General features: G+C 41.3%; 1 protein-coding gene across 3 annotated transcripts; it reads left to right on the top strand.

The window, feature by feature from the left end:
- The first annotated feature begins 53 nt into the window (after window positions 1-53).
- Window positions 54-26,784, top strand: zgc:66427 (uncharacterized protein LOC406256 homolog). 3 transcript variants are annotated; one of them, XM_049482990.1, is made up of 5 exons: window positions 54-855; window positions 11,335-11,430; window positions 14,919-15,021; window positions 18,351-18,439; window positions 22,242-26,784. In XM_049482990.1, the coding sequence occupies exons 1-4, from the start codon at window positions 183-185 to the stop codon at window positions 18,406-18,408; spliced, it is 930 nt and encodes a 309-aa protein (XP_049338947.1). In that variant the 5' UTR covers window positions 54-182; the 3' UTR covers window positions 18,409-18,439; window positions 22,242-26,784. The 3 variants fall into 3 exon arrangements, with proteins under 3 accessions (XP_049338947.1, XP_049338946.1, XP_049338945.1); XM_049482989.1 differs by lacking the exon at window positions 22,242-26,784 and adding an exon at window positions 18,909-19,299 and having other exon boundaries at window positions 63-855; window positions 14,916-15,021; XM_049482988.1 differs by having other exon boundaries at window positions 69-855; window positions 14,916-15,021.
- Window positions 26,785-27,039: the final 255 nt, after the last annotated feature.

Below are 27,039 nucleotides of genomic sequence, written 5' to 3'. Positions count from 1 at the left end.
ACTTATTGCTAATAAATAGCATTTATTAGAATATTTTTGTCTCCTCTCCTTTTACAAATACTTCTGCTTTTATTAAATGAAAAAACATGTCTTGAGAGCTGCTGCTTTAACCTGGTGAATATGAAGGTTTTTGAGTTGGTTTGTAATGTTGTAATGTCTTTCTTTTCGGCACAAAAACAGCTATGCTACTTACACTCTGGTGGAGGAAGGCACTAGCAGTTATTTCCGGTACTGCAAACACACACACACACACACACACACACTTTAACACCCCGTTTTCAGTAAAGGAGAGCTTGTCTCTCCATTTCTTTTTTTTCCGGCTGCGTAGCATTGGCTCCTGGCTTTTCACCCAGATGGGAACCCGCTCCAGCCGGCTGCAGGTTGCGCCATCCCCGCCCTCTCTTTCCAAGCGCGGCGGGGTGAAGCGCGAGTCACGCCGGCGGCGCAGCGGCAGCAGGCCGACCAGCCTCTCGCTGGACCTATCGGGCAGCTTTGACCGCGATTCAGAGGCGAACCGAAGCCGCTCGGAGGAAGGCAGTGACTCAGACACCGGGAGTCCAACAGTCCTCCACGGAACTCCGGATCAGAGTCCGGATACGGTTCTTCCAAAAGCCGATGAGAAGCCAGGAGAGGACGACGAAGAGCCCGATGAGAATACAGGAAGCCCGGACAGCAGTGAGCGGCTGGCTCCGGAGGAGGACGCGGGGCCTGCGCCGCACCGGACCTTCTCAGAGCGGCTCCCCGGAGGAAGGCATGCTTCAGTCGGCCGCAGCAGCGCTGCTAGGTCGGCGAGGGTCAGGAGCTCCCGTCCTGTATCTGAGGCTTGGATCGGTCTGTACAGAGTTCGACACGGCAGTAAGAAATATTTATGTATTTGACATAAGTTCAGTGTTTTTAATATGGTCGGTTAAACTGACGAAGCTTAATGTTGGCTTTGTTCTCATTGTCTGTTCCATTTAAATGCATTAGTTAAGTTAGAGTATATTTAACACACTAGTTTCAAAATATATATGTGTATAGAGCAGATTTGTCTTTTTCTGGTTGTATTGTTATCGTTTTATTTGGTATATGTTACGTTTTTTTTACAGTAGTTCATTACACTCAGCTTCAACAGGCTGCCCATTATTACACTTAATAATCAAATAACAGTCTTAATACCCAGGTTAAACCTCACTCTTTAAATGTGTGTCACATCATGCATGCATTCACAGTTATTGATCTAACTGAAGTCAGGTTTGAGAGTCATTTTTAGGATCAACAGCTCAGCTACTGGGGATTCATTCTAAATGGTTTATTCTGGCTTTTACATGTAAACGAGTACAACAACTTCTTGTTTCATGCTGCTACAACTAGTACTGTTTGTTTACTGAATTATATATAAATAAAAAACTTGGTTGTGACAAGGTGTGCTCTTGGCGACAACAGCTGCAGTCAACCGATAACCGGCAATGAGTCTTTCACATCATTGTGGAGGAATTTTGGTCCACTCTTCTTTGTGGAATTGATTTAATTCAACCACATTGGAGGGTTTTTGAGAGTGAACAGCCTGTTTAAGATCATGTAATAGCATCTTAATTAGACTTTGACTAGGGTTCTTCAAAACCTTAATTTTGTTTGTTTTTTAAGCCATTCAGAGGTGGACTTGTTTGTGGGCTTTGGATCATTGTCCTGCTGCAGAACCCAAGTACACCTGAGCTTGAGGTCATAAACAGATGGCTGGACATTCTCCTTCAGGATTGTCTGGTAAACAGCCAAATTCCTGATTCAATCTGTTACAGCAAGTTTTCCAGGCCCTGCAGCAGCAAAGCAGCCCCAGACCATCACATTACCACCATGTTTAAAGATCAGTATGCGGTTCTTTTTCTAAAATAAGTTAGTTACGCCAGATGTAATGGGACACATACCTTCCAAAAAGTCCCACTTTTGTCATGTTAGTCCAAAGAATATTTACTTAAAGTCTGTCATTAAGCTGTTTGTTGGTGAATGTGAAACAGGCCTTTGTTGTGTGTTTTTTTCCTTTGCTTTTTTTTCTTTATTTTGAGACCATTTTTGTACAGTCTTTTTTTTTATTATGGAATGATTAACACTGATCTTATCTTTGGCAAGTGAGACCAGCAGTTCTTTAATTGTTGTTCTGGGTTCTTTTGCGACCTTCTGGATGAGTTGTCCATGCCTTTTTGGAATAATAACTCTTACTGTGGTCTACTGGAGTCTCAAAGCTTTAGAAATTACTTTCACCAGACTGAAGTACTTTTTCACTTAACTGTATATTCTTCACATCTTCACAAGTTTGTTAGCAGTGTTAGCCTAGCATCGCTTAATAAATGTAAACATGTCAGATACTAACATTAGCTAATAGACTAAATCTGGGCTTAGAATTTAATCAGTTTCGTTATTTTTTACTAAATTGGTTCGTTCAATAACATGAAGTCTTAGGAGGTCTTACTTAAATATTTTTTAAAGCTGGCATTATTGATCTACATGAAGTCTGTTTTGAGAGGGACATTTCCAGCTCTTAAAAAAGCGCAAATGTGAATAAAGCGTGGCCTGGTTTGTGGTTATCCCTTGATTTTAATGTGGATTAAATGCTAAACGTCACTTAGAACACAAGCCTCATTGTGTTTGTGATGGCTAATTATTCCAGCGTGTAATTATGTAAAGGATTTACCAATGTGTCAGACATTCCTGATGGGATGATCTGTGAAAGGACTGGGAGGAACATCTTAGAATGAGCATTACCGCTGTTTTTCCAGCCTGGTTTCGCCACTGCTGACCCCACTGCTTCGCTTGTTTGGCTTCTGTGTGGCCTTAAGGGGCAAATACTTACTCTACTTTTGCATTTTAGCCCCACCCCTACACAATAAGCTGTACTTTTAACATCAGTGTATATGAGTATTATGAACTGAACTGAACATTGATTAATCAACTAGTAAACACTGTAACTTTAAGACTTATATATAAATGGGTGCTTATCATACTTAACATGAGTGGGCAAGGCTAAAATGCAGCATGCTGAATAGGTGGATACATGTGAACAAATGTTCATTAAACTGTTCAAACTGTGTAAAATACCTGCTGAGTAAATGGTATGGGCTGGTTTCTGAGATCAGGATTAGGTGTAGAATGTATTTTCCTTTCAATTAAAAATTTCCTTTCAGAATACTGTGTAGTCTAAGACTAGGCTTAATCTATGTCTGGGGAAACCCCAAATACCTCAAGTATTTGGAATAATGTTTCAGTTTAAACCTATTTAGAAGTTACTTATTGCAACAGCACAACATGGGGGTAGAATGCATTCTAGTGATAAACCCCACTGTCAGCCATTTAAATTTCTTGATAGCTCCTGTGATACTGGCAAAGGTGAAACTGAAACTTCATTTGAAGTATTGCTGTTTTGTGTTTGAACTCTTCAGATGAATAAACTCCTCAGTCAAATATAGGTCACATTAAAATATTTTTATTTATTAATTAGGGATTTGGGGAGTAAAGGGTGTTTCCTACTTTGTGAATGCAATAAAACCAGGAGATGAGCGAAACCAGGAGATAGTACTCAAATAAAATATAAAGTAGGACAATAATAGTAAATAAATCAGTGATCCGGGACAAAGTACTCAAGTGAAATAAAATAACAGATTAAATGGATAAAATAAACAGAGCAGTTAGAATCAGGAGTTCTTGGCAGTTCTGAAATGATATGTTTTGAGATGCGACTTAAACTGTAAAATAGAGTCAGAAATAGTGACATGGTATTAGTGAAATAGTATTACATTTTAATGTTTATTTAGGCAGAATCTTCTTGATTATTAAAAAAAGTGAAGGCATAGGGAAAGTGGTGTTACCTCACCTGTACTGACTTGCCATAAAACTTATTCTAGACATACAGTCCCCTCCAAAAGTGTTGGAACAGTGAGGTCAATCCATTTCTTTCTACTGTTAACTAAAAACATTTGGGCTTAACATTACAATGTTACCATTAAAAGATGAATATAAGGCAAAACATTCAGCTTTTACAGTGCCTTGCAAAAGTATTTACAATTATGTCCCACTTGTTGTTGATTTTTCACAAAAAAATTACAATGTCATTGCACTGTATTTCCAGGTATTTACATCTGGATCTAATACACAGTTCAAAAGTTCGCACCTTCTGTGGAACATGTGACTGTCATGTGTGTTTTGTTGCCCAGGTGTTTCCTGATACACATTGTTTAATCAAATATTGCTGAATGTCTACATTCAGTTTCAGATTTGGGTTTTATTTGTGCAGATGGTGCATTTATACTTGGAGGAGTAACCAACAGGAAAGCCGGAGAGTTGTCTGTGGGTGAAAAACAAGCATCTGTAAAGCTTAGAGAGGATGAAAAATGCATTCAAAGCCATTGCGCAAATATTGTTCATAGCCAGAACAAGAATATGGAATGTCCTGAAGAAGAAAGTCATCACTAATGTACTGGAAATAACAGATGTTTAACTGGTAGAACAAGGGAAACCACACCAGTTGGTGACAAACATTGTCATTTCTGTAAAGAAAGACTGTAAAACAACTGTTAGTGACCTCAGCAACTGTCTCCAGAGGACATCAAGACTTTGTGAACATAAAAACAGAGGCCTCACCAGAAGATGAAAATTAGATTAGCCCTAATTAGCAAAAATAATAGAAAGACCACTCTGGAATTTTCAATTTCAAGTAGAAAGAAAGCCTGTGCACTGATTATGGACGGAATGTTTTCCAGTGTTATGGAAAGGCTAATCTGGGACCAGTGATCCGTCATTTATGCAGTAAAAGTTGTTTATGCACTTTAACTGCTCTTTAATATATCTGTCTTCAAGGTTTCAAGTATTTTTAAAATAAAAGTGTATCATATTATTGGATTCATTGTGCTAACCATCTCACCCACTCTTCTCAAACTGTATGAAGGTGTTCTGTAATTTGTAATAGAATTGTTTATACGGTTTCTGATGCTGTGTGAGTTACTGTTATACAGAACATGGGCTGAACTGCAGAGCTGATTGCACTAGAAGCAGCAGGCTTGTTGAAACATGAATTTGCTAAAGTGAAGTTTGTGTGAAATGTATTGACTTTATAGATTCTGTGTGTTTCTTGCCTGGACTTGATCAGCTGCCTGTCATCTGAATTTGTGTAACAGGGGAAATGTGAGAGATTTATGATAACTACTATACATATATATATATATATATATATATATATATATATATATATATATATATATATACAGACCACTTCAAAATAATGGTATAGTAATAATAAATAGTTATATGTTTGAGTAAAGTTAACATTGTGGTCTTATTCCATACGCTACTGATGACTTTTTTTTCCCAATTTCAAATAAAAATATTGAAATTTAGAGCATTTATTTGTAGAAAATGAGAAATGGTCAAATTAACAAAAAAGATCCAGAGCTTTCAAACATGAAATAATGCAAAAAAATAAAATAAAAACAAGTTCATATTCATTTAGAAACAATACTATAGTTTTATCTAAGGAAGTAGTATTAGAATCCATAATTGGTAGAATAACACAGATTTTTAATCACAGTTTTCATGTGTGTCGGCATGGTCTTCACACTGCTTTTGGGTGACCTTATTCCACTCAGGCAGTTTAGATTTATTTGATGGCTTGTGACCATGTATCTTCCTTTTAATTACATTCCATAGGTTTTTAATGGTGTTCAGGGCTGGAAATTGGGCTGGCAATGACACTGTCTTGATCTGGTGGTCCTTCATCCACACCTTAATTGGTCTTGCTGTGTGGAACTGAGCATTGTCCTGCTTGAAAAAAAAAAACAGTCATCAGAGTTGGGGAACATTGCCAGAGCAGAGGGAAGCAAGTTTTTTTCCTGGATAAACTTGTATGCAGCTTGATTCATGCGTCATTCGCAAAAACCAAACCCAATTCCAGCCTTACTAAAGCATCTCCAGATCATCACTGATCCTCCACCATGCACTTCACCCCAGCTGCCATTTGCCATTCTTTTTGTAGGTCTATTGATGTCATCTTGCAGTTGCCGACTGGCATTCAAATAAGTTATTGGTCATTCTCCAGACCTGAACCCCACTGAAAAATCTCTGAATGTAATCATGTAAGATGTAAATTGATCACAAGCCATCAAACAAACCTGAACTGCTAGAATACTTTTTCACACCACTGTGTACATTTAAGTTATTCAAAGACTAATAATTGATGGGCCACTTTTAGCAGCAACAACTGCAATCAAACGTGTGTGGTAACTTGCATGAAGTCTTTCACAGCACTATGAAGGAATTTTGGTAGTGATAGGATGATCCACTTTGTTCAGCTTTGATCCGATTCCGATATAAAACTGATTTAAAATGGCCGATACCGATACAAATACTGATAAAAGGGCTCTTTTAGTTTATTATTACTAGATTTGTATTTGCATTTGCGGTGTGGTCTGTTTCAGCCTCATTTTGTAATCTTAGGATTAAGATTACAAAATGAGGCTGAAACAGACCACACAGCCCTTTGGAGAGTATACACATGTGCATTTAATGTAATTTATTTGACATATTTTATATACAATACACAATAGTTTTCTTTCAAATTAAATATTTACATTTGTATTAAATATAAAAAAGTTAAATATTAAATATGTTAAATATTATATAAAGGGCTCTAGACAAATTATTTGCTCTGGTTGTGCAGAAGACTTTTATTTTGACACATAGCATAGTGGATTAGCTGCAACGGCTAACTGGCGACGCTAACTGTATTTCCGAGCTAAAAATCACTGTTTTTAATAACAGATTGATTTCTTAGTGCTGATTAGAGTGGGTAGGACCTGTGGTTTGATATTAGATGTGAATTATGGCTGTAATTCACTTGAGATTGCTTATTACATTACATTGCTTATTCAAGACCAAGATGGCGGCGCGTGCACACGCTGCGGCTTCTCGCTCTCCCGAGGATACAGCGCTTTCGTGTTTTTTGTCCTGTTTTTGTACGTCTTTGCCGTGCGTTCACGTCCTGAAACGCACCTACAGCCGTGAGTTTCTGCTGGAAGCCGGTAGAAACTCACTTTTGGATTTAAACCGCGATCTCCGAGAAGAGCTGCGAGCCTGCGGCGTGCTCCGGACACCCGCACCCCCACCGACCCCCACCGCTGCAGCTCGCCCACAATGGAAGCGCCACAGGCGGCGGGAGAGACGGCAGAAGCGCGGTAAGCGGGGAGGTATCCGAGCGAGGCTAGCAGCTAGCCCACACAAGCCAGCTATCCCCACCATGCTTTTGGCGAATGTAAGATCGTTGGACAATAAACTGGACTACATCCGCTTACTTCAGTCAACTCAGAAGACCGTGAGAGACTGTTGTGTTTATATTTTCACGGAAACTTGGCTCAACAACAGCGTCCCGGACCACGCCGTTCAGCTGGAGAGGCTAACATGCTATCGGGCGGACCGCGCGCTAGCTGACGGAGGTAAGAGCCGCGGCGGCGGACTCTGTGTTTACATCAGCGATGCTTGGTGTCGGAACGTTGTTGTGGTCTGTAAACACTGCTCACCGGTAGTGGAACTGATGATTATCAAATGCCGTCCGTTCTATCTACCGAGAGATTTCTCCGCCGTGCTGATCGCTGCTGTTTACATCCCTCCGACCTCCAACAACAGCGTGAGGAGTGAAGCACTGAATGAACTGTACCAGTACATCAGTGAGCAGCAGACAGCGCACCCAGATGCTTTTCTCATTCTGGCTGGAGATTTCAACCATGCAGACCCAAAGAGTGTGTTTTCTGGACTTTTTAAACACATAGACTTTCCAACCAGGGGAAACAACACTTTGGACCAGGTCTTTACTACAAAAAGAGGGGCTTACAGAGCCTCCCCCCTCCCCCACCTCGGAGCGTCTGACCACCTCACCATTATGCTAATGCCAGCTTACAGACCACTGGTTAAAGTCACCAAACCAGTTCTTAAGCAGGTACGAGTGTGGCCAGAGGGTTCCTCAGAGGCACTTCAGGACTGTTTCAGCACAACAGACTGGAACATGTTTAGAGAGGCTGCCACCCACAACAACTCCACAGACATTCAGGAGTACACAGAAACTGTCTCTGCCTACATCACCAAGTGCACTGATGATGTAACCGACCTCAAGACCGTCACTGTTCGAGCGAATCAGAAACCATGGCTGACAGGAGAGGTCCACAAGCTCCTGAAGGCTAGAAATGCAGCCTTCACAGCTGGAGACCAGGCAGGCCTGAGGACAGCCAGGGCCAACCTGTCCCGCGGCATCAGGAAAGCTAAGAGGCAGTACTCCAAGAAGATATCCCAACGCTTCAGCGACAGCAGAGACACACGGAACCTGTGGCAAGGGATTCAGTCTATCACAGGCTACAAACCCCATCCACAGACCTGCAACAGCGACACATCTCTGCTGAACGACCTGAATGGATTCTTCGCAAGGTTCGAGCCACTCAACAACACACCCGCCCAGAAATTCATCCCTCCTCCTGGTGACCAGGTGCTAACGCTCTCCCAAGACAGTGTGAGAAGAGCATTCAGCAGGATCAATGCTCGAAAATCTCCTGGACCTGACAACATTCCTGGTCGTGTGCTGAAGGACTGTGCCTGGGAACTCGCAGAGGTTTATACGGACATCTACAACACCTCTCTGAGTCAGGCGGTGGTTCCCACATGCTTCAAAGCCACCACCATCATCCCTGTCCCTAAGAAGGCATCGCCATCCTGTCTCAACGACTATCGTCCGGTTGCACTCACCCCCATCCTCATGAAGTGCTTCGAACGACTAGTCATGCACCATATCAAGTCTTCACTCCCCTCCTCCCTGGACCCCTACCAGTTTGCATATCGGTCAAATCGCTCGACCGATGATGCCATCTCCACTGTTCTCCACTCAGCCCTCACACACCTGGACAAGAAAGACACCTACGTCAGAATGCTGTTTGTTGACTTCAGTTCAGCATTCAACACAATCATCCCCCAACAGCTCATACACAAACTGGACAGTCTGGGGCTGAGCACTTCCCTGTGCAACTGGCTGTTGGACTTCCTGACTGGTAGACCACAGGCAGTGCGGGTTGGCAGCAACACATCCAGCATCACCACACTGAACACAGGGGCTCCCCAAGGATGTGTACTGAGCCCACTCCTGTTCACTCTGCTGACCCACGACTGCACACCAGAACACACCTCCAACCTCTTCGTCAAGTTTGCGGATGACACGACGGTGGTGGGTCTCATCAGCAACAACGATGAGTCACACTACAGGAGCGAGGTGAGCCGCCAGGCCTCCTGGTGCAAACACAACAATCTCTCTCTGAACACAGAGAAGACTAAGGAGATTGTTGTGGACTTCAGGAGAACTCACACACTGCACACTCCTCTGTCCATCAACGGAACTGCTGTGGAGAGGGTGAGCAGCACCAAGTTCCTGGGTGTGCACGTCACAGAGGACCTCTCCTGGAGCACCAACTCAGCATCACTGGCCAGGAAGGCAAACCAGCGTCTCTACTTTCTCCGCAAGCTGAGAAGAGCTGGAGCCCCCACCCCCATCATGACCACTTTCTACAGAGGGGCCATCGAGAGCATCCTGACCAGCTGTTTCACCGTGTGGTACGGGGCCTGCACAGCATCCTGCCGCAGGACCCTCCAGCGCATCGTGAGAGCAGCTGAGAAGATCGTTGGCACCTCTCTCCCCTCCCTTCAGGACCTGTACAGCTCCCGCCTCACGCGGAAAGCCCTCCGTCTGGCAGGAGATCCCTCCCACCCACTACACAGCTTCTTCAGCCTGCTGCCATCAGGGAGAAGACTGCGGAGTCTCGGGTCTAGGACCAGCAGACTGCGAGACAGCCCCATCCATCAGGCTGTGAGGATGCTGAACTCTCTTCCTGCTCTACCCCCATCCCAATCCTGCCCACAGCACACACACTCTCATCATCCTGACCCCACATCCTCCCACCAACACAGTACTGAAACTCTGCACTAGAACACACACAGTACTGTAACTTTTGTAAAAGGACCTGCACTACACACCCAATACCTGCACTACTGTTACGCTGCACTGTCATACACACTTTAATTCCCCAAGAACTGGGAACTTTAAGAACTTTACCAGCCTTAAGCTAGATACAACATTGCACTACTGTTATACGGGTTCTATTTATATTGTCACTTGATCTTAATCACCATTAATATTGCACTATTATCTTCTGTCTCACAAATGTCTATTGTGTTTTTGTTGTATTGTACATATAGTGTCTCCCACTCATTTAGATTTAGATTATATATTTATTTCTTTTTATTTCTATTTATATATCTATTTCACCCCCACCACTACTGCACCTTGTTCTGTCTCATGTATGTCTGTGTCCCTGCTGCTGTATTGTACACATAGTGTCTCCCCTTTTTCTTTATTTTTCTTTATTATCCATTATCTGTACTTGCTGTAAAATTGGGAAGGAGAGTAACGTAATTTCAATTCTATGTATGTCCTGTACATATGCAGCATTGACAATAAAACTACTTGACTTGACTTGACTACATTCACAATGCCGGATTGCAGCTGTCGGCCGTTGCTAGCTAGGTTAACAGACTGCAGATATTAATGGAGATGGCTTGCGGTAACTGGTGATGCTAACTAAATTTCTAAACTAAATTAATCGCTGTGTTTTTTACAACAGATGGGTGTGTTTGTGCTGGTTAGTGTTTGTAGATCCTGTGGATTTATAGGATATGTGAATTATGACTATAGTTTACTCCAGTCTGTTAATACCTTTACAACATTAGAATGCAGCTGTCTGTCCAATGTTAATCTGTTCACCCCTCGGATGCTGTCATTTAGCCACTCTGTCTCCCCAAAGGAAAAAAAACTCTCCAGATAATTTACTTTTTATTGTAGATATACAGCTAAAGTTTACTCAGTTAGCCGCAGACTGAAGCTGCTGGGTTATCAGAGTAAACTGTGGAACTGGAATCTGGATCAGTGATCAGTGAAAACAATGAAAACCTTCAGTTAAAACTTCCTTTTGTGTTTACTTGTGTTGTCTTTGCAGACTATTTCAATTTGTTTGATGAACCAAAACATTTGAGAGTGATTATGATGATGATGATTTATAACAGCCACATGCTCATTTCCAACTGCGACTGATGTAGAATTACCAGGTAGCCATTACGCTCAGAGGAAGGCGCAGTGCACCAGCTCTGATACACATCACCTAACAGACACCTATACTGACTGACATTACCTTGTAAGTGACGAGAGAAGGGGAAACTACAAGTTTATGAACTGTAAACTGATAACTAATTTCTTATTTATTTATTTATTTATTTTTATTCTGTTAGCAATTCGCTGTCCATTCTGCACCAAACCGTTCCCTGGAGGCCGAATTGAGGAGCACCTGCTGAGCTGCCTCACCTCTCCACCTCTGCCTTACAACAGTGAGTGTTTGGTCTCAGTTCTTAATCCCTGTGTCTGAAATGCAAGAAACGCTGACTTGAAATCTTGCTGCCCATACTGTGTCTCTTACAATGCAACGTATTGATAAAGATTGCTGTATTTGAATCAAAAGTAAAAAAAAAATGTTGCCAAGCTATCAGCTCATTGCTAGATCTGAGTGATTAGCTGTGTTGTCAATAAAACGGAAGGCTAGATTACTAAACTTCAAATTAGACATGACTAGGTGCCGTCTTGCCTCATAATCCTGTTTGAAAAGCATTCCAAACACATACCCATATCTTAGTTTTTAGAGCTAATCTGCCACCTGCTGACCAACACCATGTCCTAACAGCAAACAACAGAACCAAAACATTATAATCTATAAAGCCACCTACTCCAGTTGTTGTGATGTTCCACCAGTAAAAATACTGTACTTAAAGTGAAATGACACCTGTTTTTGAAATATTACTGCATAACTGATTGTATGAGAAGAGCAAATTTAGAGTGGGGGTTTAGTGTGATATTGTGGTTTATTGTAAAGAAACTTACTGACTCTGTGGTTAAGGGAACCAAACATTGGTCACCAATAGTTTTGCATAAATATAGCTGTCTTATTTACTGTCTTTTGAGATTTATGTAAGGAGCCCAGCTAGCATAGGACTAACCATTATTGTCACTGTTGAAATTTGTTTTGAAATTGTGCTATTTTAAAGAGTTATGAAAATACATATGGTTAACAAAATTCATATAAAGCAGTGTTAATGTGGAATCACGTAATGCCTTTGTCTTAAGATTGATTATTAGGATTGTATTAGCATTTTATTACTGTAATTGGCGTAAGTGGCGCTCTGAGCTGAGTGGAAGGCTTGGATAAATTATTATTTACCAAAGCTGGCCGCATGCAAAGAGTAACTTTTGCTCAAGACTGCCAGTGGGACCTGACAGTATGGAGCAGTGTCATAACATCCACTATCAGCAATGGGTTTCGAAAGGCTGGACTACTGCATGATGAAGAGGACAGCACAAGCTCAAATGGGAATTTGCCAGAGCACTGTAAAAATAAAAATAGTTGACTTTATGAATAAAGTTGTAATATTACAAAAATAAAATTTTAGGAAGGGAAAGGAGCATTTTCATGATCTGTTACATGGCTGCTGTGATTTCCATCAGTTAGCTATATTTATAACCTGCTGCTTATTGATGCTTTGTTGTTACAGTTAGATAATACAGTGTCAATTTTGTCATTGTGGCGTTGCTACCGGTAGCCCAGCCTTCGGCTTTCCCTCTGCGAGATTCCTCCCAGGTCGTCCGAGCATGCGGTACTTTGCTGAGGTATTCTATTGTTGCCTGTTGAGCTTTATATACTTTAGAACTGATTTTAAAGATATTACATTCAGCAACACCCTTTTTACTCTCCCATAAATTTATAATAGGTATACAAATTAATTGTATGAAAAGGATAACTGTTTTAGTGTAATAACAATATTACTGTCCTACATCTTACAAATACAATTAGTCACATCTAATACTCATTTAAAAAAAAAAAACATAATGGAATAAATAATCAGATTGATCAAAATTGTAATATAAATTGCCCACTCAAATAAGTTTATCTTAAAACATTGTATTACTATTAGTTTTCAGCTATTTAAATGTCATGTAGTATTACAGATTTAAAAGTCTTATATGTGACATTCTTAGAACTGGTCCAAGTTCCTTTATTATTCAATTCCATTCAAACTTATTTGTATAGCACTTTTTACAAAAATGTGTCACAAAGCAGCTTTACAGAGAAAACAGATAATTGTGGTGACACAGTTGCAAGGAAAAACACCTTTACAATTAAGAGGAGAAAACAAGACTCAGTCAGAGGAACCCATCCCTCTCGGTTCGACCTGCACAGTACAAAAAAATAACAAACAACAAACAAATAACTGAACAAAACAACAGTACAGAGAGATTATGTGGAGCTGTAGGTAATAGAGAAAAGGGTTCTGAGTTATGAATGTGAAGAAGTGATAATGACACATAAAAGGTAATCAAGAGCTATAGCTAATGTTCTGAGTGTGAGTAGGTGTGATGGGTATATGCACAGTGTTAATATTAATAAGTGCGGGGCACTGAGTGGTCCAGTGGTCTAAAGCGCTGCCACTATGAGCGGGAGGTCGCAGGTTCGAACCCCATGCAGCTTTGCCATCAAGCTACCGGTTCTCAGAGGGAGCACAATTGGCCCTGCTCCCTCCGGGTGGATAGATGGCACTCTCTCCCCACATCACTCCTAGAGTGATGTCCGCAACACAAGACGTCTGTGAGCTGATGTATCGAAACTGCGCTTGCTGCGCTTTCCTCCGAGCTGGCTTCACATGTATCTGAGGAAGCATGTGTTAGTCTTCACCCTCCTGGTGTGTTGGGGCATCACTAGTGATAGGGGGAGTCCTACAAGTGGGTTGGGTAATTGGCCGTGTAATATATATATATATCAGTGCAACACAGCGGCTGTGCAACATCAGGAACAGGGCATCTGTGAGTGAAAGAGGGAAATACATTTTTTCCACATTTTTACAGTGTACAGTTAGAACTCAAAGTCAGTTAACACAGTTCCACATTGTAGAGATCATAACTTACATGCATATGTAAGTTATATGCATGTTATATTCAGTATATTTAATCATGATATGGTTTATATAACACAGACAGTCATCCTGCATCAGTAATGGTGTATTTCCTTTATTTAGGACTGGAATTGTTTGTATTTACATTTCTTTGATCAAACAAAAAAAAAAAAAAAAAAAAAAATATATATATATATATATATATAAATATAAATATATATATATATATATATATATATATATATATATATATATATATATATATATATATATTCATTACTACCTCCAATATCTAAATTTTTGTTGAAAAATAGAAAAAAAAACTACAATGTAAAGTTTAACAAACTTGAAATCTTAATTCTTCTGTCTGAAGCACCTTTTTAGCAGCAAATAGTGTTTTTTCGAGCATTGTCTTTAGTAAAGAAAAAGTGCAGTGTAGAATTTTCAGTGTACAGATAACAACGTTCCCTAAAGTTTGTTAAAAGGTAAAAAAAAAAAAAGTTGCAATATCAAGATAAGTTTATTCACAACATAATTCTGCATCAATTAAACATAATGTGGTGTTTGTTTTAACCGTGAATAAATGTTAAAATGCTCACTGGATTGATAAATGGTGACAAATCCGAAAACCATGTGATATAATAACCTAAGGTGTGAACAATTCTGACTGGGCAGGTTTCATTAGAATTTGAGAGTTTCACACTGAATTGTTCTCTTCATGTTTTACCTGTTTGATTATGCAGAGATTTTGGAAGAATCTTGGTATTATTTGGTAGTATAAATAAGCTGCTGATTTATTACCAACCTTTACCCCATCAGCACAGGGTGTAAAACCTAATACACCTCTAAACATTTTCCTTTCTTCTGTCCTGCAGCAGATGTACTCAGTAAAGACATTGGAGAGTGCTCCATATGCCTTGAAGATCTGCTTCAGGGAGAGACCATCGCTCGCCTGGCCTGTCTATGTGTCTACCACAAGAAGTAACTGTCGTCTTTCTGCTTGTCCACAAAATTTGGAAACATCTGACTGAATGTGTTTCTCAATCATTATTAGATTTGTAGATTACAGATTCACAACATAATAGTAACTGATAATGTATTTACTGTAAGGAAAGATGTGATTATAATTGTTCCCGTATCAAAAATGTGGACATTAAATGGAAATCGCATTTGTATCGCACTAAAGCACATTTGAGATCATCACTGCTGGGAATTTATTTTTTTAAACCCTCTATATAATATTAATTTATACTTTAGTTACATCAAAAACCTAGTGTGTCAGTTTATGTGTTGGTATATAATCTAAAGTTAGCCTTTTATTTGCTGTCTGTTACTGGACATTTCTGTTACTCTCAGCAGGGCATTCAGCAAATAAATCTCTGGTTAATAAAATAAATATGTTTTATTTTATTTATTTATTTATTTTATGGTTTGCATAGACACCTATTTATTTATTGTGTTTTATTCATTTAAGGCATATTAAAAATGTTCCACTTCACCTGAATATATGCTGTAATGTCCAATCTGCATCTCTAATTTTGATTTTTTTTTTTTTTTTTTACAAATTACTTTTTAGTATGAATGTAGTATACAGTTGCAAGAAAAAGTGTGTGAACCCTGGTCATTAAATGTGTTCTGATCTTCATATAAGTCACAACAATAGACAAACACAGTCTGCTTAAACTAATACTACACATAAAATGATATGTTTGCATGGTTTTATTGAACACATGTATGTGAACCTTTGGATTTAATAACTGGTTGATCCTCCTTTGGCAGCGAAAACCAAATGTTTCCTGTAGCTGCAGATCAGACCTGCACAACAGTCAGGAGGAATTTTGGATCATTCCTCTTTATGAAACTGTTTCAGTTCAGCAATATTCTTGGGACATCTGGTGTGAATCGCTCTCTTGAGGTCGAGCCACAGCATCTTAATTGGGTTGAGCTCAGGACTCTCCAGAAGGCGTATTTTCTTCTGTTGAGGCCGTTGATTTACTTCTATGTTTTAGGTCATTGTTTTGTTGCATCAACTATTCTCTGTTGAGCTTCAGTTGGCGGACAGATGGTCTTAAATTTTCCTACAAAATGTATTTTTCCGTTGATGACTGCATCCGTCCAGACCCTGAGGCAGCAAATCAGCCCCAAACCATGATGCCCCCTCCACCATGTTTCACAGTTGGGATGAGATTTTGATGGTGATGTGCCTATTTTCTCCACACATAGTGTTGTGTTTTCCTTCCAAAAAAACTAAATTTTGGTTTCATCTGTCCACAGTATATTTAGCCAGGACTGATGTGAGACATCTGGATGCTCTTTTACAAACATGCAACAATGTTTTTTTGTTTGTTTGTTTGTTTTTTCTCTTCTTTTTTTTGGACAACAGGGGTTCCTCTTTCGTGGTGTCCTCTTATGAACTCCAATCTTGCTTAATGTTTTCCTTATTGTAGATTTGTCAACAAAAATGTTAGCATGTGACAGAGATTTCTGTAAGTCTTTAGCTGACACTCTAGGATTCTTCTTCACCTCACTGATTATTCTGTGCTGTGCTCTTGCAGTCATTTTTACAGGACAATCACACCTAGGGAGAGCAGCAACAGTTTTGAACTTTCTCTTTTTGTAGACCGTCTGTCGTACCGTGGACACATGAACATCAAGACTTTTAGAGATACTTTTGTAACCCTTTCCAGCTTCATGTAAGTCAACAATTCTTGAACTTCTGAGAGTTCTCTTGTGTGAGGTATGATTCACATCAAGCAATGCTTCTTAAGAGCAGCAAACTCAACCATGGTGTGTGTTTTTTATAGGGCAGGGCAGCTTTAATCAACACATTCAATCTCATCACATCCTGGCTCAAATTAGCTCTTAGAAAATTCATTAGCCTAGGGGTTCACATACTCCCCTGCACTGTGAATATTAACATGTTGTGTTTAAAAAAATCATGCAAACATATCATTTTTGTGTGGTATTAGTTTAAGCAGACTGCAACTGTCTATTGTGACTTAAATGAAGATCAGAACACATTTAATGACCAATTTATGCAGAAATCCAAGTAATGCCAAAGGGTTCACCTACTCTTGCAACAGTAAATGCTTAGAACCATATTTATTTATTTTTAAACAACACACTAAAATTGTTGTTAGAAAAAATAAATTGACAGACCATATTAAAATGTTGACATGGATAGCATATGATTCAGAATTTCCATCAAATAGACTGAATAACAGATTCAAAATATGAGTAATAAAGGGAATTACAGCTTTGTGTTCCATAGTAGAGGGAGAAGAAATTATGACTTTTCAAACACTAAAAGAATGGATCTTATTAAGGAACAAAGACTTTTATAGATACCTTCAATTCAGAAGTTACTTTAATCAAAAAGTAAAGACGAAGTATGAGGACAAGCAAATTGAATTTATAGATCTAATGATCCAAACATCTAAAGATGAAGCATGTTATACAATTATATCTAAGATTTATAAATCTTTTATGAGTATAGCTACGCACTCAACATCATGTTTAGAATGGAGTTCCCTTTAGATTGTTAGATGTTGTATTTAGGCTATATTCACCCTGACATAGAACAAATAGATAAATACTTGCTGGCTATTCTTTTAGCAGCCAGTAAAAAAGCTCTGACCAGAAAATGGATGCAACAATAAGAACCAACCTTAGATGACTGGATAAACGTAACTAAGAAGATTGATTTATGGAAAAGATAACATTCCCAGTGAATATAAGAATAGATTTATTTAAAAAACACTGTAATAAATGGACAAAGTATGTATTAGAAACAAGACCAGATGACTTGTTAGTAATATACATAGAAGGAAACATTTGAGATGTAATTTAAGCTAATGATTAAATTACCCTAATTAGTTTAAGAAAATATATAGACTGGATATATTCTTAAATGTTTAAATGTATTATTTATATTCATTTTCTTTTTTGACTGCTGCTCTGAATTTTCTGATATGCAAATGTATTCCCTGGATGTATATAGTTTTGTAATGGATGCTCAATAATTTTAGGCAGTTCTAAAACGCTTAATAAAAAACTGTTTTTCTGTAATGCCTTTCTAAACAGAAAAAACAACACACTAAAAATGTATATGTAAATGGCCTCCTCACATGCAGTGTGTTTGAGTCTCTCAGCTGTTCTGCTGAATCTGATTCTTCTAAAATGTAATGATAAAGATAGTTGGTCTAAAGTGAAGAAATTGGTTGGAAGTAGATTGGTAGTCTGGAAGTGTTCTTGGCTCTGAGAATCAACTTGATGATCATCACTCGGCCTCCTTTTCTGTTTCTGTATAGATGTATCGACTCCTGGAGCACGGTGAAGCCTTGTTGCCCAGAGCATCCTTTTGATTGACTTGGTTTTTCGCCTCATCTGCTTGACTCGGGTAAGTTTTCATAGAAAATCATTTTTTATGGTTTTAGTTTAGATCATCTGTTTGGTAGTCAATTTAAACTTTAAGCTAAGCTAGTTTAGCAATAAAGGGAAGCTTATGGTCTTTCAAAGAGTGTCTAGACCTACATCATCAGAATTGTGTGGAGGTGCAGAGTAAGATCTAATAGACATTTTGTTTGGTGTCTGACACTGTATGACTCACAGTTTAGTCTGTGTTTATGGTGTGTAGATACATCTGGGGATGCACTGGGACACATTATCAGTGATGTTTCCTGAGATCCTTAGGTGTTTCGGGTCTCACAACATCAGACACCCTCCCTCAGGCGACCCAGCCAGGGCTAATCAGACCCCGACTTGTGTCCCAGCAGCTTTGGCCCATGTTTCGGACCTTTTGATCCAAATCCATCTTGAGGCTCTTTCTGCAGCCTCTGTAGTGGACTTGATAGCTCTCCTTTTTGCAGCTCCTGTGATGCCAAGGAGGGTATAGGTCTTGCATAGGGAGCGGGCTGCGAAGCCTCGACATCCCACCTCTATTGGAGATAAGTGTGACAGTAACCACAAGCAGCCCATGAAATCATTGTTTCACACTGTTTTGATGTCTGACTGCTGTTTGCATCTGTGCTTGGTCTATTGCACTAGACTTGCACTACACAATACCTGCACTACTGCTATACTTGCACTGTCAATACACACTTTAATTCCACTTAATTAAACTGTGAACTTTAAGGACTTACGCACCCATTCACTTTACCAGCCTTAAGCTATATACCATATACCGTATTTGCACTACTGTTATTTACTATTTATACTGTCATTCCATCTCAATCACCTTCAATATTGCACTATTGTCTTACGTATTGTGGCGTGAGGAGGCGGGGGAACCGTGGGTCCGCCCCACGCCGGAACTCACAGCCATGTCTGTCTGACAGGTATAAAACTCAGTCTCAGCTCACTGAAGGTGGACTCTTGACTGGGGAGCTGAGGGCTGAGGCTGCACGGACCTTTAACTTAAACTAAAGTTCATTCTACAGACTCTAGAGCCCCATTGGGCTGAGTTATGGGTTAAGTTTGTTTTGGGTGTGGTGGAGGGCGTTTGAAAGCCAATAAAAGGTATGATTTGAGTTTCATTTACTCCCCGTGTCTGTGTTCTCTGTGTGCTTCCTCCTTCCGGGTCACAGTGGTCACGCCCCTAACCCCAGGGCCTACCACAGTGGTGGAGAATGCGGGAACCGCCCCTTTTGGGCGGGGTCCAGTGACCCGGTTGGAAGGAAGCTGCGGAGCAGAGCACGACACGGGGTCGTATTGGGCTCAGATCGTGCCTTTGTTTGGCCGCCCGAAGCCACACCTGAGTTTCGTTTTGGTTTTTTTTTTTCTAAAAAAAAAAAAAAAAAAAAAAAATGCCTCGCGGGAGGAAAAAGGGGAGGCCCGGCCCCGGCTACTCACCGCAGCTCTGGTGTGACGCCAGGGAATTCCCCTTCGCCTCCTTACTCCTCGAGCCCGAGCCCGCCCCCAGCTACGCTCCACCGCTCTGCAGCGGTGACGCTGGGGATTTCCCCTTCTCCTCTCTCCTGCCGGAGTGGCTCCGTCAGCGCTGGGAGGACGCCAGCGAGAAGCGGCTGCAGCAGCAGTGGGCGCCTCGCCCCGAACTCGGCTGGTGCGAGTGGTGTCCGAGCCCCAGACACCGGGAGGCCGAGTGCTCTCACACCGGCCCGGACTTCTGCTGCTGCTGCGTCTTCCCGGAGGAGGAGGACGAGTTCTGCGCCTCTCTGCCCGGGCTCAAGTCCGACTCCGCCCCGCCTCTCCGGCGAAACTCTACGGCGGCTGAGTCCGAGTCGTGGAGGGGGGAGAACGGCTCCGACAAGAGCGAGGCCGACCCAGAGCGGGAGCTCATCCAGCCCCGGAGCTACCGAGAGCCGCCGCTCATCCAGCCCCGGAGCTACCGAGAGCCGCCGCTCCACAAGCCCCGGCGCTACTGAGAGCCGCCGCTCCACAAGCCCCGGCGCTACCGAGAGCCGCCGCTCCACAAGCCCCGGCGCTACCGAGAGCCGCCGCTCCACGAGCCCCGGCGCTACCGAGAGCCGCCGCTCAGCCAGCCCCGGTGCTGAGAGCAGCCGCTCCACCTGTCCCGGTGCCCCGAGCAGCCGCTCCACCTGTCACGGCGCCCCGAGCTGCCGCTCCGCCTGTCCCGACACCGAGAGCCGCCGCTCAGCCAGCCCCGGTGCCAAGAGCCGCCGCTCAGCAAGCCCCGACACCCCGAGCCGCCGCTCCACCCGTCCCGGCGCCCCGAGCCGCCGCTCCGCCTGTCCTGGCGCCACGAGCCGCCACTCCACCTGTCCCGGTGCCCCGAGCAGCCGCTCAGCCAGCCCCGGTGCCACGAGCCGCCGCTCCACCTGTCCCGGTGCCGAGAGCAGCCGCTCCACCTGTCCCGGTGCCCCGAGCAGCCGCTCCACCTGGCCCGGTGCCCCGAGCAGCCGCTCCACCTGGCCCGGTGCCCCGAGCAGCCGCTCCACCTGTAGCGGCGCTGCCAAGAGCCGCCGCACCTCCCGCCACGGCGCTGCCGAGAGCCGCCGCACCTCCCGCCACGGCGCTGCCGAGAGCCGCCGCTGCGCGAGGCTGGGGGACTAAGGCTGGGAGGTGGGCTGCCATCTCCACGGGCCTCTCTCTGGAGGGGGGGGCCCAAGCGAACGAACTGCATCCCCCGCTCTCCTCACCCCGCCTCTCTTCGTTCGCTCCAGTCACCAGGTCACGCCTCACCTTCGACCCTGGTGGCTGGAAGCTTAGGGGGAGGGACTGTGGCGTGAGGAGGCGGGGGAACCGTGGGTCCGCCCCACGCCGGAACTCACAGCCATGTCTGTCTGACAGGTATAAAACTCAGTCTCAGCTCACTGAAGGTGGACTCTTGACTGGGGAGCTGAGGGCTGAGGCTGCACGGACCTTTAACTTAAACTAAAGTTCATTCTACAGAATCTAGAGCCCCATTGGGCTGAGTTATGGGTTAAGTTTGTTTTGGGTGTGGTGGAGGGCGTTTGAAAGCCAATAAAAGGTATGATTTGAGTTTCATTTACTCCCCGTGTCTGTGTTCTCTGTGTGCTTCCTCCTTCCGGGTCACAGTGGTCACGCCCCTAACCCCAGGGCCTACCACAGTATGTTTATTGTGTCTTGTTGTTTTGTACATATAGTGTCTCCCACTCTTTTATATTATATATCTATTTTTATTTTATTATTTTATTTTTTTAACACTTATATTTATATATCTATTTCTCCCCCACACTACTGCACCTTGTTTTTGTCTCATGTATGTCTATTTGTGTCCCTGCTGTATTGTACCCATAGTGTCTCCCATTCTCTTTTATTATATCTGTTATCTGTACTTGCTGTAAAATTGGGAAGGAGAGTAACGTAATTTTAATTCTCTGTATGTCCTGTACATATGCAGTATTGACAATAAAACTACTTGACTTGACTTGACTTGATTTTAATTCAGAATATTGCAAATGGGTGCATTTATATGTATATGTTCACTTATTGTCCAAAAAATAGATGCACCCAGAATAGGGCTGGGCAACAAATCAATATCAATATTTATTACAAAAGAATTTTTATTTAAATAATAGCAGCACAATATTTTTTTATGTTTCAGTATCATTCAGAATCTGTCCGATGGCTACATTAAGAAGACCAGAGTAACATACAGATATGATCTACATGTAATACATGGACAGTTTTTACCTTCTCCTGTAAAGTTGCTGTTCAAAGTAAATATTGACACATTCATTTCGTTGTTTCTTTTCCAGGAGACTACAACCCTGCTAGCCACGTTGATTCAGCAAAGACAGGACAACTGGGAGGAATGAAATGAACAGAACAGAAGTTCTGAGCATGAGCTGGAGCTAAGATGATTCGTCACTGGGTCATACTGTGCTGCTCAGTGCTTGCTTGGACAAAAGGCGGTGTTGCTAGGCATGCTTTTCCTCTTGTTGCACTCCTGAGTGAATCTGCTTGACTGAAAAGACCCTTAAAACAAAAAAAAGAAATATAGAAGAAAAAAAAAGATACAGCAAATATTTACTGTCTGGGGAAGATGAGACATCATTCACCCTCCCCAGAGCAGAGTTTAGGGGGACAGAAGCTCATTTTGAACATTGGTGATGTGTCCATGCTTTGGGTTCATGGTTGAAGTGTTTATTATTATTATTATTATTATTATTATTATTATTATTATTATTATTATTATTATTAATATTATTAATATAATTATTACTGCTTAGGGTCCTAACATTGTCCTGGACATTGGACAAGATACCCTTAGAGACATGAGGATGACACTTTGATGGTATGGTTGTTATTGGTATTATTACGATTACAATGATTATTATTATTTAGGGAGTGTTATTTGCCAACTTGCCAACGTTATTTTATATGCAGTTTGGATAGAGTCTGGCCCTTTGGCTAAGTTTTCTGACCACAGTCTTAAAAGTAAAGGTATAGTACATGGTATAGAACCTGTTTAGGACTGATTTTTTTTTTTTTTTTTTTACATGTTTTGAATGCACATTGATTTTAGAGTGAGTACCACCCATTGAAAAAGTTGAAAATACTACTTAGTGTATGTTTACCGTAATTGAAACAGTGTTCATCACTGCAGTTCAAAATATGTCTAGTAGGGAGCTGCGATGCCACAACATTTTCATATATAAAATGATAGCTGCTCTATTTAAGCACCGCTACCGATTCATTCATTGCAGTTTAGTCTCTAAATTAAGAAAGTTGAGGCTTAAAAAAGGTAAAGCAGACCCAAACATAATAAACAGATACTTAGTTCTTTGTACTTGCACATATTTTTTAATATGGTTCCTGGAGGAACCATCCATAGAAAGAAGTCTTTATTTAAAGAGTGTGTGGTCAGAAGGCTTCAGCCACAAGCCTTAAGGAGTTGGGTTTTGTTAGAGATTGCCTTGTGGGTGTCGTCAGTGTGTGTTGGGAGAGAATTGGACGAATGGGACCTTGTAAGTCCTGATGACCCCATTAGACATTTTTGGCTTTTCTTTGAGCGCTGGGTTGACATAGAAGAAGACATCATCCATATTCATGGACACTTCTCTGTGGTTCAGAAGTGGCTCTCTCTGTACAACGAGTGTTTGTCTGTGCGTGAGACAGGAAAAGAGAACCAGGCCGTCTAATCAGAAAAGGTGTGTGCGTGCTTTTTTTTTTGGCCATATGGACCTATACGCTTAGCCTGAGGACAGTGACTGCAGACAGCTGTAGGGTAAATATTATCCCTCATTATTTCATTATTACAGTATTATATTGCCCCTCTGTGGTGGCGGTGGAGAGAATGACAGTTTGTCCCAAAAAAATGTATCCATGTTGATACCTCAAGCATTTCACCCAAGATAACATTTTGTCAAAAGTTTCTCTTCAAAGTGTGGAGGTGATTAGTCATCTCAATTACACATTTGGACTAGAGTGGGGGCAGTTGGGGACTATTGGCACAGTCAGATTTTCTTTCATATTTTAACCTTTAAAAAAAAAAGGCCATCCTATAATGTCACATGGATACCTGTCTAGAACAGGAAAATTCCAATGAGAACTTAAGTTTGGTTAATAGGTGAGGCTGAGTGGCGAATGTCCCCCTCTGTTTCTCTAACTTTCGAAATAAAGAGGCACAATGGTTTGTTCATTTGAACCCCTGATTTTTTTTATTTAATATTAATTTTAATGTAATCCTAAATTTTAAATGCTCATAAAACTACACCGTTTTTTTTTAGAACAATATACTGCAAGCATGCTAATCTAATGCTGCAGTGTTTGTAAAGTACAAGCAGTTGTTTATGAATAAAATGAAAAAAATACTTGGAGTGATTGGACCCAGGTTCAGGTGGTGCTTAAGAAACTTGAGAGATGCTGCAAAGAAACTGAAAGTAAAATAATTGGATTTCCCCTTATAAATGTCACCAACAAAAATTTCCAGTGCAACAAAACCTTCTACATTTTTTAAAGGAAACCCCGATTAGCATAGATTGGATTTCTGAGGCCAGTGTTGTGCGTGAACGAGTTCAAAAGAACACGTTCATTGAACACGCTCATTTTTTCGTGAATGTTGAACTGAACGCAATACATTTTTTAATAAAGAACCTGAACGTGAATTTGTTCACACAATGTGTTATGAACGGCAGACATCACTGTAAATGAACGTTGGCTAGTTAATAACATACTGGCTTCCGCACGACATTACCCGTGATGAATCGCGGAGGGCTGGAGTGCGGAGGACTGGAGCGTGGAGCGAGGGCGAGGGAGAGAGAGAGAGACCAATGACGAGAGTGAGAGAAAGCGCTGCAATTTTAAAAAAATTGGCTAGTGGAAGTGATGCACAGAGACAGACACCGATTCTCCTTATGAACATTTTCATCACCTTTTAAGAAACCCACAATTGGAGTGTCATGAGCAAATGTCTACAATGAGCAGTTTCAAAGAACGTATAGTGATTTCTAGCTTGTAGTGTGAAAAAAAAGTATTTATTTGAATATCTCACGAAAAAAGTAAAATGAACTGAACTTTGAACTAGTTCAGAATTAAAATTGTGAACTTTGAACGTGAACTGTTCACTTTGAGCATGTATGAACTGAACTTGAACTAGTTCAGAAAAACTGTGAACTGGCACAACACTGTCTGAGGCATAGATTTGACCGGGCGCCGAGTAGTCCAGCGGTCTAAAGCACTGCCACTATGAGCGGGAGTTTGCCGGTTCAAACCCCCACTCGTGCAGTTTTGCCATCAAATTGGCCCTGCTCTCTCCCCACATCACTCCTAGGATGATATCCACAACACAGGCCGTCTGTGAGCTGATGTACCGGAACCAAGTCGCTGCTCTTTCCTCCAAGTCCGCTGGCTGCTCAGCAATGCAGCATCAGCAGCAGCTCGAAAAGAAGCGGTGGCTGGATTCACATGTGTCGGAGGAAGCATGTGTTAGTCTTAACCCTCCTGGTGTGTTGGGGCATCACTAGTGATAGGGGGAGTCCTAATGAGTGGGTTGGGTAATTGGCCGTGTAAATTGGGGGAGAAATTTGAAAAAAAAAAAGATTTGACCTTTTGATTGGATTACTAGTTAATGTTATAATTCAGTTCTTCATTGCACAAAGCATTCCAACTCTGATCCCAGATGATTTAATGATACCACATTTAATTTGTGGTAACTTGATCGTGGAAATCACACGACTATTCTGGACTGAAGGTTCTCCATGACCAAATTTAGACGCCTTTGAATGTGCCATGACCAATCTGTCCTCTTGGGGCAGGGGTCACTAATAGGCGGACCGCGGTCCGGGTCCGGACCCATACGTTGTCCAATCCGGACTCAAACCGAAAACTACTGAGAGGGATTTAATTCTGACCGTGTTCATTTAAAGCGGCGGAACTTTTCTTGTCTTTATGGTTTATGTGCTTTACAGCGCAGTAAACTTACAGACCAATCATGTGTGCTGCAAAATCACTAAACGCTCTTCTATGCCAATCAGATCTGTGCAGCATGCGGGAGCGCAGAGCCACACAGGCGAAGCAGGCGGTGAGAAGTGGAAGAATAAAGCGAGAAAAGCTAAGCACCAGAAAAATTAATTAAAATACTACCTTTATAAAACATTTTTTTTTGCACTGCAAAACAGTGGTTCTGAGCATCAGGAACTTCTAGATGGCTCATATTTTTGCTTCAGTGCGACCATCTAAGAGTCTCGCAGGACTGGTAAGAGAACCACAGCTTTTAATAGTTCTGTGTGGTAGTGGTTCACAACCTGGTTCCCAGAGACTTCCAGATGATCCACTTTTTTCTCTCATAAAACAAAAGGATACAGCAAAAATATGGACCATCTGAGGATCCATGAGGACTACTTTAAGAACCACTGCTAAAAAAAAAAAAAAAAAACTAAAAAGGTTCCACTATTGTTAGTCAAAGTCAAAGAAGCATATATGATCACACACCTCCAAAAGCAGTGTTTTTTGTTGATTTTTTTTCTGTTTATATGGATACAGTATGTAAGTACAGATTGAAATGTTGCTGTTAGGTTTCTGTTGCTGAGGAGTTTCTGGGTTTAAAATAAGACATTGGGATGTGTTTAGGTGTTTTAATGTCGGTGTGACGGTCTCTGCATCCCCAAATTTAGACAATCTTGCCTCCATTATGCTAAAGACTGATTGATTATTTATTTATTAAAGTGTTTATATGTCTCATTTCAAAAATGGCTTGGTTTTCTGTTTGTCCATGATACTGTTTCTATGCTCAGACCTTTTGTATGTCTGAAAAAATGTTTTATATGTATTTTTTACAATAAATATGCTTTAAGTGTCTGTGTTTGTTTCCTTCAGCTGCTTTTTCAATAGAGTCATGCTGTTATTTTAAACATCTAACTTCTTTCAAGCTATCTAGGGATTGGCATATTGACATCCTTTGTACAACTCCAGATCATAGGGAGTCAGCACTATATAGACAACATAGTGCATAAAACTGTTTATTCTATTTACTTACTTTTATTTGCTTTTATTTTATTTGAGAGTATGAAACCAAGATATTCATTTTTGCATTTCATAATCATTATGATAGTG

Source organism: Astyanax mexicanus, chromosome 8, assembly GCF_023375975.1.
Source record: "Astyanax mexicanus isolate ESR-SI-001 chromosome 8, AstMex3_surface, whole genome shotgun sequence".
Taxonomy (NCBI): domain Eukaryota; kingdom Metazoa; phylum Chordata; class Actinopteri; order Characiformes; family Acestrorhamphidae; genus Astyanax; species Astyanax mexicanus.
The sequence above is the reverse complement of the archived record's forward strand: the minus strand, read 5'-3'. Positions and strand labels throughout refer to the sequence as shown.